This window comes from Nomia melanderi, chromosome 5 (assembly GCF_051020985.1).
Source record: "Nomia melanderi isolate GNS246 chromosome 5, iyNomMela1, whole genome shotgun sequence".
Lineage (NCBI taxonomy): Eukaryota > Metazoa > Arthropoda > Insecta > Hymenoptera > Halictidae > Nomia > Nomia melanderi.
The window spans coordinates 10362946-10378561 of NC_135003.1; the positions used below are offsets into that span (position 1 = coordinate 10362946).

The following is a 15616-nucleotide window of genomic DNA, read 5'->3' on the forward strand; positions in this document are numbered from 1 at the left end:
TCATTCGCGAACGGAATTTCTCTAATAATTAATGCAAACGTGAATCAAACAAATCGTTATTCCTTCCGTTCGGGCCATTCAACGGTCAGAAATAAATTGCCTAACCTAATTATATGTTCATTAAGGCATATATTTCGTTATGTTATGCTCACTTGCATACGTTAGGAGCGCATAAAACTCGGGGTCCGCCGATGGCACAATCCCCAGTCGTTAAACAAAGGAAATACGACCGATTTGCTCTCGATCGGCTATAAAGAATCTTATTTGTTCCTTACGTCACGAAAATTGATGAAACCGGCCGTTTTACACCGAGTTACCATCGAGCCGACGAATATGGCGGGACAGACACGCGAGCCTCCTGATTTTCATCGAACGTGAACGCTGCCCGTATAGATCAACGAGCCGAGTTCGCCGCGATCGCGTGCCGCGTTTCCGATTCAGAGCGCTGCGCAATCCGAAATTCCAGTGCGGTTGATTTTTTTCTCCAAGACGCGGTTTTTTTTCACGCACGTCGAAAACCGGTTCGCGGCGCGGAATCGCGGGCAGTTTGCGCGACGGAAAAGCAATCGGCTAACGACGCGCCGATTTATTTACATGGAGATTTACGGTGGGTCCCTTTAGTTTCGTGGAAGGCATCAATCGATACCTCCTCGCGTTCCCTTTCAAATTCCCACGTGACACGCGCGAGGACACCGAGAACGACGGTTGAGAATCTGTTAAAGTATTTAAAACCTTCAACGGAGTAAGCTAAATTATGTATCTAACTCTTAAATATTAGAAAGACTAGTAGTATGCGCTAATTACCTGCTATTCGAAAGACTCAACAGTTTGTTTGTAACTTTGTGTAATGGTAATTATTCGCAAAAACCTTAAAGGAACGGAGCGTTTTATTGAAAATTATCCTTGTCGACACAAGTATTTCGCGAAGACGTGACGAGCAACGATAAATTCGGAACGCGATCGGACCACGTACGGAGCAGGGCCAGAAACAGAAACGAAATAAAACACTGTTGCAATGCGATTCCGTAATTGGGTTTTTCAGGCGGCCGCGATCCAGAGCATCGACGCGTAGTGAAAACAGCTCGCGAATCACTCGAGCGTCGCGGTAATCAAGGGGAAAATGTTGCACGAGGAAATACGCGGGTGCCGGTGTGACCATCAAACTACTTTGTTCGCGCGTTCATCCTATTATCTTGGCTGTTTACAGCAGTTAACCGCGATTGTTAACGCGTTAATCGTTCGCTCGCCGCCACGATGATTATCTAATAAAGTAATAACAGTGCCGCGGCATTACAGTTCCCGCGCACGACAGTATTTCCCTTTTCTGTTACGTGGTCGGTGCCGATAGTATTTGCGATCGTTTATGCAACGGGGATTGTATCACGGCGCTAAAGGATCGCGTCAGGATTACCGTCTACCTTGATCCGAGGATTCGTCACGGTTGCGATTTTCTCGTGAGCCAGTGAATCGCATTCCCCCGCGTGCTTTCGCGGCAGAACCCGTGTCCGGGAGCAGCGAGAGCGTTTTTAGTTCCATGAATGCGCGCCGCTGCACGGCGCGCCGCGTTTTAATGGCCGCTATTTTTCCTTATAAATCGAGAGGTAAATACGGGATCGCGAGTTTTGCGCGCGGCATGAGAAATGGAGGCGAACCTCTCAGACTTCTTGCCGCCCGTCGGTACTTTCTTCGAATAATCACTTCAACACGTCGTAACGCTGGTGTCGGGACGATCAATCTTGCGGCAGCCTGCGCCGCGTCCCTGTGTGCGTGCACTCTTTCGACCCAGTTCTCCCCACGCTGGCTCGCGCGTGTAATGGACAAATAGCGCGCTATGTCTTCCGTCTGTATTTAATTATCTGAATCCACCGCATCGATATTTTCTACCTGTTTCGACGCAACACTTCTTGCATACTGATCACTGTAACGCCGATAAGAAATGTAAACAGTTTTCTTACTAGTCGTCCGATTTTTCTGTTACATCATGCTCGTTTTGTGTTGCACGTGGAACGTGTTGATCTGTTGACGGTTTTTCGACAGCAATTGCTCGATTACAGTCCCAACTTTCATTTCGACCGTTATTTGTTGTAAAATCTTGCCTGGATGAGGGACAGTGCATGGTTTCTTAATGCTTTACTTACTCAAAGTAACTTTCGCAACGGTTGTAAAATGAAACTTCTGAAATTGCAGATGAAGTGGTTTCAGAAACTTCAATCATTAGCGTTTTACTAGTTGTCTGCTACCACCTCTTTCAGAATCGTGTACCTGAAATGTGCCGCAACAAGTAAGTTGTAGCTGTTTTTGATGAGTATCCTCGCCATACAAAACCTTGCCGTTTCATGACAAGTAAACTCGTCAAAAACAGCTAAGTAGTTAAGAACTAACACTATCGCAAACTCTTTGACTTGGAAACTCTAGTTTCCCAGAAACTACCCTTACGATCATTCAACTCTCAAATGGAAGATACTTATAAATCTAATTATAAATCCTTGTTAAAATATAAGACACCTATCGACTGTACTTCTTTTAAATTTTAAATCTTTACGATAACTTTACGATAATGATCTCTGCAATCAATTCAACGGATCATTTTTCTCGTTACAGATGTGGCGGATCAAACTTCGGCATCGTCTTTCTGGACTCCCACCATAAAGACGGGCAACATATTCACCGACGACACTTCGAACTTCTTCCCATCCAGCCACGGGATCGTGCAAACACACCCGGCGGGCAACGTGTTCCGAAGCGGTTTCGGTGGGATCGACAACCTCGGCAGCAGGGGTGTGACAGTCAGACCACCGAGAACGAGACCCCTCGACTACAGCGAACGAGCCACCGCTGAATTACGCCGGAATCCGGCGCTTTCTTCGCCGGATGAATGTGCGAGAGCTTGCCGCGAAAATGAACCGCCTCGGATATGCTACTACCACTTCACCCTCGAATATTATACCGTGCTGGGAGCGTAAGTGTCTCCCCTTTCTAATCCGCTCTTGACATAGTGGCTGGTGTTGCGCCCGCCGGTTCTATCGATTTCGGTTTCCCTTCAACCGCGAGGAGAATTTTTCTGCGACAGGCGGGAACGGTTTCTTGTAACATATCACTGTCGCTCGAGAAACTAAATTGAAGAGTTCTTGTAGGAAACACTGTAAGTGCCAGAGCGGAAATATTTTCTTTTTCTAGTCTTACACTGCGGTATACACTTTCAGTGTAATTTGCCTTTTGCAAGTGATCGTTAATAGCATTCATTCGTAACTCTGATAATATTGACAGATGACATCATTTCGATATAACGTTCAGTGTAACGTTATGTAATAATCGTCGCGAAAAATTTCATCTTGGCATTTACAATCTTCTCTACGAATACTCTTTCATTCTTTCCGTTTCAAGTTTTTAAATAGATTTTTCGAAAGCAGAAAGATTATAATCGATCTTTGGTGGATATTTTTGCCATCTTATTATTTTCGGCACATTATAATGTTAATTGATAGTGAAAAGTGTAACAGAGGAATAGTTCAAAGAAATTACTATTGTAACTAGAATTTTCCAAATTTTTATTTTCGATTTTTCTTTGACACGCAACAGTGCATGTCAAATTTGCACTCCCAACGCAACCAACGTCGTATGGAGCGACTGTCAGTGCGTATTGGCCGACGGAGTGGAAAGAGGCATTCTGACTGCGAACAGAATGGTACCTGGGCCAAGCATTCAAGTTTGCCAAGGTGACAAAGTGGTAATCGACGTCGAAAATCATATCGAAGGGATGGATGTAACCATTCACTGGCACGGAGTATGGCAGAGAGGATCTCAATATTACGATGGTGTACCTTTTGTGACTCAATGTCCTATTCAAGAAGGCAGCACGTTTAGGTAATCATTTTTGTTGTAATTTTTTCACAATATATACAAGAGAAATAATACTAATAAGAAAATAATAGGGATAAATATAAAAATTCGATTTTAAGGAAACAGATAGGAACACCCGCATGAATTGAATTTTAATTAGAAAAGTTCAACTTAATCTCAATTTTAATCTCAATTGAAAATCAATTTATACTCTTCATCGGGGGTTTGACGTGATATAGTGAGACGTGGAGTTAATATTAATTGGCTCGGAAAAGGAGCATTCGAGAATCAGAAATACCTAATTGATGTCTCTGAGATTACTCTTAGTGTGAATATTTACCGGATTGCTTGTTCACAGGTATCAATGGATGGCTGGCAACGAAGGTACACATTTCTGGCACGCTCACACAGGCTTGCAGAAGATAGACGGTCTTTACGGAAGCATTGTAGTACGACAACCGCCCAGCAAGGACCCTAACAGCCACCTGTACGACTACGACCTGACAACTCACGTTGTGCTAATCAGCGATTGGTTCCACGAGACTGCGGCGGAACGTTTCCCTGGTCGTCTGGCTGTTAACACTGGACAGGCTCCTGAAAGCGTCCTCATCAACGGAAAGGGACAATTCAGGGTATGTATTTCAGAAAATAACAGTAACCTGTCTTCATTTTACAACGCCGTCGTTCTTCACTTTTGGAATAAATTTTATACCATATGTAAGAATCACAAAATCATGAAAACAGGGTAGAGTTTCGGGTACTACTGACAAGATAAATGTTTTCAAACTTTATAAGAAACGGTATCACCATACTCTAAGGGAAATATTTTTCAAAATTATATTAATAATTCCAAATTCAATTTAATTTAGATTCCATTAAAAATGTTTGTCCTACTCTGATTTCTTCGATAAAATTATCATATCTGCACGTTCATTTCTTCTTAGGGCTGCTTTATACATTTTCTGACACGGATTCGCGCGTTCGCGTAGTTCTGTTTTGAATTTTCTTTTATACGGGGGTTGTCAGTATTTCACTGAAAAGTAATACCCGCGATTGCAATCTGCATTTCAATTTCCACCGATGCCCCGAGTCTCAGTTTCCTCGCTGGATTTTTCCACGAATCCCGGCGATCCGCCGCAATAAACAATAAAAGGGCTGAAGATCGTATTTCCGATGCCATAGGATCCGAACACCGGTTTCATGACGAACACACCCCTGGAGGTCTTCACCATAACTCCCGGCCGCCGTTATCGTTTCCGACTGATCAATTCCTACGGATCGGTCTGTCCATCTCAGATTACGTTCGAAGGTCACCCGCTCACCCTGATCGCGACCGACGGCGAGGCTGTGCAACCGGTCAACGTGGATACCATCATTTCGTTCTCCGGTAAGTTTGCCCGATTTTCATTGGCCGTTCGGAATTTTCGCTGCTGATTCTGGAATGACGTAGGATTAAACGACCGGCATTTTTCTAAAAAACATGAAAGGACCTAAGAATGCGTTACGGTTACCGTTACTTACGTTACCGGTGTTTATAAAAAATTAAAAGTTACGTAAGGCTACATTGCCAATATTATTATAAAAAAATTAGAGAGTTTACCAAACATTCTTCCAAAATAATGCACAGTAAAATGGATGTACGCTACCAGCGTAGAATTTCGTTAGTAGTGTTCAGCTAAAATATTTTCAAATGACATCGTACTATATTATTGATCGCGAATGTGTGAATTGTTTCGCGTAAAAATAAAACGCCACGTTTCCTGTCATTTACAGGTGAACGATACGATTTCGTTATAAACGCCGATCAGCCTGTCGGCGCGTATTGGATCCAAGTCCGCTCGCTTGGTGAGTGCGGTATTCCACGAGCCCAACAGCTCGGCATCTTGCGTTATGCTCGTGGACCTTATCAGCCAACCACCACGGCGCCGACTTACGACTTCGGTCTACCACAGGGCGTCGTAAGTGTAATTCTTTATTAAATATCCTTGCGTTTAATACACTTATAAATTATTGTACTAAATTACTGTAGTTCTTCCGTTTCTCTCTTTCAATTCTTGTTCACTGATGGCTTATAAAGATCTCGGAGAAGTGAAAATTCGATGTATTGATACAATGAAAAGTAAATTCTATTTAATGTGACTATTAAAATGTAAATACACATTATACCCTGCCGTTTACTCACGAAATTATCCAGTTTGGAGAACAAACGTTAGCTCGTGTTCTGAGATAATTTGTGGTCGCTTTAGTATAATATTTGCGTTCAATTATTGAATGACGAAGACGACGTAATAATATTGTATTATAAAGAGGATGTGTTTATTCTTTTCTGAACAATAAGTATTAATGACGCTTTAAAAAGGAATTGATCGTGTCGTAGATAATAATTCTCTATCAATAATTTAGAAAGGACTATGAATCACATAAACCAGCCACAGGTGACACAGAAATGAATAAAGATTCTACTGTATCGATCCCTCGATGAATGCATCAATCATTAATAGAAACATTTTTAATTAGGTGTTGAACCCTCTGGATGCCATATGCGGTCGTCCCCGCGAGGACGCGGTCTGCGTGAACCAGTTGAAGAATGCCCGCCAGGTCGACCAAGGAATTCTTCAGCAGCGTCCAGATGTGAAAATATTCTTGCCATTCCGTTTCCTCTTCTACAGGCCAGAAGAAGTCTTCCAGCCGCAGACTTACAATCGATTCTTAGGTAAGAACTGGTGATTTCAAAATCCCCCCGACTGTTCTTAGCAGGCGCAAAACCGTCGCCGTCGCTTTGCCGTGGCATAGCTTCTTTTTCTTGACGGCTGGCGCAACGTGGTTGTTCATTATCATCGGACCTACTAAATCGGATTCCGCCAGTCGGCGGGGCACCATGAAAGTCTGCGTCATTTCGCTTCTGTATGTGATTACAGTCGCACCGACCGGAGATCACGTAATTTCTCTCGTCGATGAAATCTCGTTCACGTTTCCGCCGGCGCCTCCGCTTTCGCAGATCGACGACATCCCACCCGAACAGTTCTGTAACGGGGACAACAGACCGGCCGACTGCGGAGCGAACTGTATGTGCACCCATCAGGTTGATATCCCGCACAACGCGGTCGTCGAGGTGGTCCTCGTCGATGAAGGTGCGTATGGGAAACTATGGACTCGATCAGCGACGCTTCGTCAATGAATTTCTGGCTCTTTATGTTTTCGTAAAATTTGATTTACTATAATTTACTCGTTGCTCGCGTGATTCATGTTTTAGTGAGATAAGAATATGAAAGAGGTCGTGGTAAAGGTAGTTTATAGTTTTCCTAATGTCATTTCTAATGAGTCACGTGTATTGATTTTAACTATATACGAAGCATTCGTTTGTTCTTGCCACGTTTTATGAAAATTCAATGGTTATCGAGAAAGTAATTTATTCGAAGAACAGATATTTTTAAAGGATATTATAAAACGCAGTAGGAAATATCGTTAACTGAGATAAAAACGATCGTTTAAACAGGTTGAAACTCGATGCTTGAAGTATTTGATCTCGATTAATCGTTTCTTGCAGTCCAACAACCGAACCTGTCGCATCCCTTCCACTTGCACGGATACGCGTTCAACGTGATCGGCATGGGCCGCTCGCCCGACAAGAACGTGAAAAAGATTAATCTGAAGCACGCGTTGGATCTCGACAAGAGGGGTCTCCTCAATCGACAGTTCAATTTACCACCTGCCAAGGACACTATCGCCGTACCAAACAACGGCTACGTCATTTTCCGATTCCGTGCAGATAATCCTGGTAAGCGGAGAAAAGTATCGCGGACATTCTCATTATCCTCTCTAAAAAGTGCCACTCAGATATCCATGGTACCATTTAAATACATTTATTATAACCTTCGCGATTATAATTTAAAAATCCATAAATCCTTGCACCTCTTTTAAATTCAATTCCTTCTTTTCTGTCACTTCTTTATCTTTCTTAAAATTAATTCTATTATTTCATTTTGAATTCAATATTAATTTATTCTATATTAATGTTATTTAACTGTCCTGTCACTAAAAAAAATGTTTCGATAAGCTTTCAAACATCTCCACACATGCCCCACGAAATGGAAGATAAAAAGCGTCATCCAATTTGTTCTCCGTTACAATATCAAAGTTTCGCATTAATGCTCGCGTCGCGCATAATGCGCAGGATAAACAACTTCCTCTAATTTCAGGTTACTGGCTGTTCCATTGCCACTTCCTGTTCCACATACTCATCGGCATGAACCTGATCCTGCACGTGGGCACGCAGGCGGACCTGCCGCCGATCCCGCCGAACTTCCCGAGATGCGGCGACCATTTACCGCCGATCACACCGCCATCGCTGTTAGACTCGTTTCACTGATCGATCCGGAAGGAGCTCAGAAATTGAGGCGGTCCAAAGCATACACGATATCCATAGCGTATTTCCTGTAAATTAGTCAGTATGCTGTAGCGAATCATTTCCGTGAAGCATCTCGCTCTCGTCGTCGGCTCGCGTTCGTCGTTAGAGTGTTTCGCGCGAAAGATAGAGAGCGAGAAAGTGAGCATGAGCGAGTGCAAGAGAGGGAGTGATAGAGGAAAAAAATAGAGAGCGAAAGAGAAAGAGAGAAAAAGAGAACGAGAGAAACAGAGAGAGAGAGAGATAGAATTATGGTCCCCAAAAACGAGGAGTACGGAAAACGGATAGAACAGAACGAGTGAGTAAAAAGAGTTCAATCAGACAGCCGATACCGCTTATGGTGCCGCAATGGCGATCGTTCTCGAGACGGTAATGACTCCACGTTGGCAATAGTCGATATTTATTATGTTCCGAATACTTCTCACCCTTCGATCGTGAAACAGCTGACCTCGATCAATCGACGGTTTCGGTCTTAACAAAATTCCAACGAAAAGTAAAACACCGGGGAAAGCGACGGATCGAAGGAGCAACACGCGTGGAAACGATCGAAATAGAGGAAGGTGTCAAGAGCATGCGTATGCCACTAACATTTGTAACTCTGTAAATAATGTAGAAATAATCGTTACATTTGATCGATTGTGTAATGCCGGTAGAGACGATGTTTCGGGGGTTGAAGAGAAAGAGAGTGTGACCCGCGAGATCGGCGGGACACAATGCAACAGCGCGCCGTTAAGGAGACCTTTCACCGCAACGAGAGCTGGCGCACGTATCGAGGATCATTAGGGAAACGCTGTTTAAGGAAACCCGATCCGTTCGATCCAGATGATCGCAGGGCTGGCTCCCCGAACGCGGGAGGCCACGCCGCGACCGCTCGAAACGCTTCGGTCGGATCGCATCCAGGTTCCTAAAGTGGCTTTAGTTAGGGAGGAAGTTCGTGCTCGAAACTGGAGCACTTACGCGGCTTTCCGTTCTTGTCTTCGTGGTCGGCCATTTCTTTTCTTCTTTTTCCTTCTCTTTTCTTCTTTTCTTACGAATGTAGATCAATTAAGGGTAAACTTAGCCAGGTTGCCTAACACGTGGAACCTAGGGAGGGAGAATAAACGAGAATAATGCAAAAAATATATACCGTAGACTTTGGTGTCGGGGAGGGGAGTCAAAGAGATTTTCCCGGCGCAACTTTCTTAAGACGAAAACAGAGAATTTGCCAATCATCTCTTGCGAAACATTCGAACACCATATCGATCGAATTTCGTTCAATCGGTTCGCGATCTGTCATTCATTATTTATTTTCCTTCCGCAGACTTTCCAATTCTTTTTTCTCGCCGCAAACAAATGAAACTAACACCGTCGGGATTAATTATCATTTTCTCATCTTCGATCGGTGAGCGTCACGCGGTTGCCCGTGACAATCGCGCGCGACGTGGGCGTCGCATCGTCGCGCACCCGTTGCTCCGCATATTTTTTTTTTACCCATGGTGCCTCCGTTTTCTTTATCGCGAATGGAGAGAACACGGTACGGTTTGCTCGCGACTCACGATTAACGCTTCAGTGGTCGTCCGTGCGGGGCGGTCGTGGCGGTTTTGTGCAGGTGCGACCGGTGGCACCGTTTGCACGTGCGCCTCGTCACGATCCGTGTTTTGTAGATAAACTTCTTCCACGTATGGGGTGACAAGAAGAAAGTATTCATAATTCTCGTGGTGAACGCTACTATGAAAACACTGGAAAGATATTCTAACAAACATAGATTGGAGAATTAATATTTTTAAACTCACGAACAATTCGTTGTTTATTTTGTAATATAAATCACCATAATTACAAAGTCATTAGAACCAGGAATAGAAGAAATGGTACGGTATTCCATTCTTTCTATACAATATAATATCCCCCAAGTGAGAAAATCTTTTCGAACGAAACAAAGAATTATTTTTAATTTTGGAAATATTCCTTTTTCGACTCGTGTTTATTAGAATATTTTTACATTTTACGAGTACTCTTCACCTTAGAAGCTATGAATACTTTCTGCTGATCACCCTCTATACACGTAGACCCTCCGTCACCAGCCCGTTTTGTTGAATGGACACGACACGGGACCGTTAAAACACGAAATACTCAATCGCGACGTTACACCGCAGTCACACTGGGGATCGGGCTAACGAGTCATTGACATTAACAGTGGTCATTGTTCAGCCGTTTCGCGCGCGAACCAAGGCGTGTGTCGGTCTCTTGTCTCGCGGAAGAGCGTGTTCCTGGAGTTGCTCGGATCCGCCTCGTAATTTATTCCTCGCGATCCCCCATTGGCGACCGGGAACATTCTCTTTCGGAATATTTTCGCGACGGACATCTCCATCTTTCATTTCACGGGCGGCCGACGGGTTTTCGCTAGATAAATAGACTGCGGATGTTTGTGTGAATTTTCATGGACCGATTTAATCCTGCCGGATCCAATATCCTGTTGCGTCGAGCCAGACTCGACGAGATGAGATTAATGAGAATACTTTTGGTTTCTTTGAGACCGGAGGAAATTATTATTCTGTTGTTGACAAGAGTTTCATCGTTTAGATAGATGTAACGTTAACGTAAAGTTTCTTTCTTTTTCGTAGAAGTAGACGTTAAACAGATGCTTATTAATTTTTACTGGATTTTGTTTGGCTCGGTATTCTGTAAAAATTGAAAACATAAATTTATGTTCTTGTGCAATGGGTAGATACCAAATGTTTGAAAATATTGGAGAAAAACTAGTGAACTTGTTATCTGGAAATATTTATGGTGATAATTATCGGTATATTCAACAAGATTATGAACGTAATGTTCGTTTTACTTATTCATCGATTTCAAGCTGTAAGTTCATAACATCCGAAGTCTATTATTCGCTGGTAAAATAAAAATTTTTGTACAGAAAGATCAACGCGTGTCTTCAGCGCGAACAGTTATCGAATCGAAGTGGAACGTGACTGTCATTGATCAGACATTCATTGAGACGGTCTCCTATTTACTTGAGAATTCATTCAGCAGAAAGATATTAATATGAATTTATCAGCATTTTTAACTGTATTGTTTAACATTGCCTTCGTCGCGAATAACATTATTGTAAATTTTCTTTTCCCTATTAATTTATTTGCTCATTTTCTAATAACGATGTATAAAGGTTACTTTTTATTGTGCGTAATTGTAAAACGGTTCATTGTAGGGAAGATCCTTTTTATCGAAGATTACCGCGAATTTACTATTGAATCCTGTACCACTGGACTATCATGTGTATCGAAGAAGTTCGTTGCTGGAATTAAATCGTGAGAACTTTTTATATACTTCTTAATTTATGCTACGGGACGCCAATGCGTTTCGCCAGTTATGGTGCACATAGAGATGAGTTTTCGTGTTTTTGTACAGGTAGTATTTAAGCGAGTAATTCGCGTATACTCCGTTATCAGATAAAGATGTACATTAAATAATAAACTTGTTTTTAAAAACCCGACTACCTCTTTATTCAACCGCTGAACCATAAACGAAACTGTAAGAAGAAAAAGGTTCTGCTTGAAAATATTCGAATCAGGCCATCATTCTTGTATGTTAATTTAAAAAAAGAAGAATTTAATTGGTACATTAATTATTGAAGAAAGTATTTAATTATTAGGTGTACCTATTAATTACAGGATTACTTATCCTAATTAGTTTTCATCATTGTACGGTGTAAAGATTCATTGAACCAACTTTCCCCAAATCAGAGAACAACGGCCATGCGAGAAACTAGAATGCTGTCATCATTAATGTTAACGAATCCTCTGTTAAATGAAGTTGCAAAACTAGCGGTGCGCGGATTCACTCAATTAAGCCACAAGAATACGATACAGTTAGACCGGAGATGCAGTTTGTTCCCAGTGATTAACGATAGTAAGAGTGAAAGGATGCGCCAAATTTTTTGCTTGAAATATGCTGTTCAGTCTAGTAAAAATAATTATAAATGTACGTTATTTTAACTCAATTCTCTGCTTCCCTGAGAATATAAGACGACTATTAATGAGAAACACGATACGCAGATTCTTCTGTTTAAATATAAACCTAATATAATAGTATAATAATATGGAAATATGATAAATTCGGAAGCACAATCAACTCATATAAAATTCGATAGTTTTTTATTCATTTCAAATTAATTGATCTGAAATTAAACGAAAGTGAAATAATGTTCGTAAACTGTAAATAGTACCGGCCAAGCAGCACTGTTTGGTTGAAATTTCGCTTTATAATTCGTCCTTGGCAAGGCATTTAGTATGACATGCGTGTTTCCTTACGTGACAAGACATATTCATGAATACTACGTACGGTCAGTGTTGCGTCGCTTTACTCGTAATTTAAATCTATGAATGCGTCGGTACTGAATTGCACAGTAATCATATTTCTAATTATTTCGAAACCGTTTTTTCTTCGTTCTTCGTATCACGTTAAATATTTAATATACTAATCGAAATATCATACATGGGTAACAAGATTTTGTTTTTCATTAAGAATTAGCTCTATCAATATTATCATTTACTCCGATGATAAATTTTGATACATTTTACGTCAAAAATGTAGGAACGTTTAATTTCTATGATTCTATAAATTAATGTACTAAAAATCAGATATTTGGAAAATATTCTAAACGTGTAAGGATCATTGGAAGTTACACGAATTAAAAGATAAATGATTTGGGTGAGGAATAGAATAAAAAATTTCGAAAATTTCCTTAAACTTTTAATGTATTTGTAGCATGTAATAGTGACTCGTTGAACATGGAATGTTTCATTGAGCTATTAGAAAAGTGAAAATATAATATCGTGTCAAGAACGGAACGAAGTCAATTATCTACTTCCCTGTTCCTGTCAATACGCTTCGCAGATTTTATACAAAACATCAATTTTCGATTGTAACAGCAATACAATCTAACTGGACGGTAGACAACTATACTAATTTTGATGATAGAAACGCGACGATAGTCACAAAGGATGAATCCCGATCAATGAATTTATGTACAAAAGCGTTCGTCTAATTCCACTGAATTAAGTACGATATTGCGCAACATTGTAAATGCTAAGTACCTATATTTATGACTATCATATGATACATACACGATCTAGCAGAAAAACCTTCTCCCGAACATAAAATACCAATCACAGAGGAATCATAATATCTCGACAGAAAAAAAATACATTCGTAACTAATGAAAAGCATTTTCGAATTTAGCTCTCGACACGTTTAAAATTCGCAGCACTCGTGTCTTCTCTCGTCGGAAGAAGGCGGAGATAACTATAATGACAGTTGAACATTAGTACAAAAATACTCTGTAAGGCAGGAATTGTTTAACCCTTTTGTGTACGTAATATATTATTAGTAACTATTAAGGACACGGAAAGTTACGAGGATCAATCCTTAAGATTTTAATTAACAAATGTTCAAAACGACGTCGTCTCTCGGAGAAACGGTTCATCGGTGTTTCTTCAGACGAGGATCAACAATATCCTTCCGTAGCTCGTTACTGAATGATAGTTTGCGTTTGAATATCACGAGCAACAATTCCGCCGTGTCTGTGTACACCCGCTACAAGCGGTCGCATTGTTAAAACGGAGAATTACTATGTTTTAGATCGTTTAATCGCCATAATTGTTCACTCTAAGTTTTTCGTTAGGCAGCTACTAGAATATTATTTGCCGGAATAATGGGAACCGATGTTCGACGGCGGCCCTCTATGATGATGATGATGCTTCTGACCGGGTCCAGAGTATCTGCTTCCTGGTCGCGAGTGAACTATGGCGTAATGATCGCTGTTCGTCGATATCGACCTCGTAGAATTCATCGTCGATCCTCCGGAAGCGTATCCTTGCTTCCCGTTTAAGGAGTACCTGCAAGTACACAGTCAGTTACACGAATATTCCATTTTTCATTGTACACGGTACCGTTAATTACTTGCTCAGCTAAATCGTATAAATTACAAATAAATAGAAGCGAACTATAACTACAATAAATAACATTTATACTAAATTCTATATTAATTTCCTTCCGAAAGAAGATTATTGAGATTCACAGTCACAGACCGCCAAAAAGACAGATATCCGTATGAGAATAACTCATATGAAATGAAAAATTGATTGGAACCTCTGAAAATTCCAAAATATCCCCGACGACTGTCAACTCGTGAAAAAGGATACAACGGATCTGTCACCTGTTGCAGCCGCATGGATAAATCTCGAAACCGCGGAAGAAAAAAAATGCGAAAAGTGGAATCAAACCTCGAGCCATATTGGGAACCGTGCCAGCTACGATAGGGATCGTAATCTTCGATGATCGATGGTTCTTTCTCGATGATGTCGGTCCTGGTGCAACTGCAGGTCATCGCGGAGCAGAGGAATATGTTGATAATGAGCATGATGAGGAACAGAATGCCAAGAGCTACGGCCAGCCATAGCAGCCATAATGGGTGGACGCTGCCGTCCTCGTACAGAGTTTGTACAGCTATTAAACAAGATATATCGACATTGAAGCCCATTAAGAGGTTTATTTCGAGACAAAGGTTCATCGGGAGCGGGCTAATTAATTAATCGAACGGTGGAAAAGTTCGAGGATAATTTTAGTTACGGTATCAACGGAATATACTAAGTTAGCCTTACGTGTGTACACACATGCACGCGCACGTGCACGTATGCACGGGTGCGTGAGATAGTGTGCGCTATGAAAAGTACTCGTTGGAATATTTACATGGCGTTTGACCAGGGTCAAGAACGAACACGCTCGTGCCGGCAAGAAGCACTCCTTCCTCGCCGCTCACGCTTTGCCCATTAATTAAAGACGCTCCCTTTATTTCTTCCTCGTTATCGCCTTCGCAAATAGGGATACCGCAGCTTCCTGGAGGAAAGAAGATTAACGTTTTACGTTTCACCTGTTATCTGCACGCGGTAATTTACCGTTCGACGCCGGACAGACGGAACGGGACAGGACCAAACGGGGCGGCCGCGGGAAACGTTGAAAGCTTCTCAGATAAGACAAAAGAAAGAGGAAAAACAAGATAAGGGGAGAAAAGAAAGCCGCGGTTCGCGTAATGGCGGGACGCGTTTACTGTCCTGGGTCGCGTATCTAATATCGTAGGATACTTCCGAGGGAATATGTTAATCCCGCGGGGTCTAGAGTTGAACGGCACGTTGTAACCCAGATTCGGCACGCAGACCGTAATCGGGGGAAATCAGTCAACGGATCGGTTTACCTCTGCACACAGCGATGTCGCATTGAAAATGCACTTGCGGGCTGTCAGGAAACCGGAACATCGAGAACAATGTCGCATCCGCCAGGCCGGTGTTCCGATCGTATATGAATTTCGTCATGACGCGGGCCTTCACGGGACAC

At 41.8% G+C, this 15616-nt stretch overlaps 2 protein-coding genes across 2 annotated transcripts in view; one reads left to right on the forward strand and one right to left on the reverse strand.

Moving 5' to 3' along the window:
- Positions 1 to 11659, forward strand: part of LOC116430813 (uncharacterized) — a 51012-nt gene extending 39353 nt beyond the window's left edge. Inside the window, exons 2-10 of the mRNA XM_031985414.2 lie at positions 2602 to 2959; positions 3580 to 3864; positions 4199 to 4472; positions 5023 to 5227; positions 5614 to 5798; positions 6358 to 6553; positions 6759 to 6971; positions 7388 to 7618; positions 8040 to 11659. Of these exons, the coding sequence (XP_031841274.1) occupies positions 2602 to 2959; positions 3580 to 3864; positions 4199 to 4472; positions 5023 to 5227; positions 5614 to 5798; positions 6358 to 6553; positions 6759 to 6971; positions 7388 to 7618; positions 8040 to 8209 (2117 nt within the window). The 3' untranslated portion in view covers positions 8210 to 11659. The remainder of the gene's footprint in view (positions 1 to 2601; positions 2960 to 3579; positions 3865 to 4198; positions 4473 to 5022; positions 5228 to 5613; positions 5799 to 6357; positions 6554 to 6758; positions 6972 to 7387; positions 7619 to 8039) is intronic.
- A 1304-nt stretch (positions 11660 to 12963) lies between these two features.
- LOC116430816 (cuticlin-6) overlaps positions 12964 to 15616 on the reverse strand; it is a 28568-nt gene continuing 25915 nt past the window's right edge. Inside the window, exons 6-9 of the mRNA XM_031985419.2 lie at positions 15477 to 15616; positions 14975 to 15121; positions 14509 to 14731; positions 12964 to 14121 (exon numbers count right to left, since the gene is read on the reverse strand). Of these exons, the coding sequence (XP_031841279.1) occupies positions 13923 to 14121; positions 14509 to 14731; positions 14975 to 15121; positions 15477 to 15616 (709 nt within the window). The 3' untranslated portion in view covers positions 12964 to 13922. The remainder of the gene's footprint in view (positions 14122 to 14508; positions 14732 to 14974; positions 15122 to 15476) is intronic.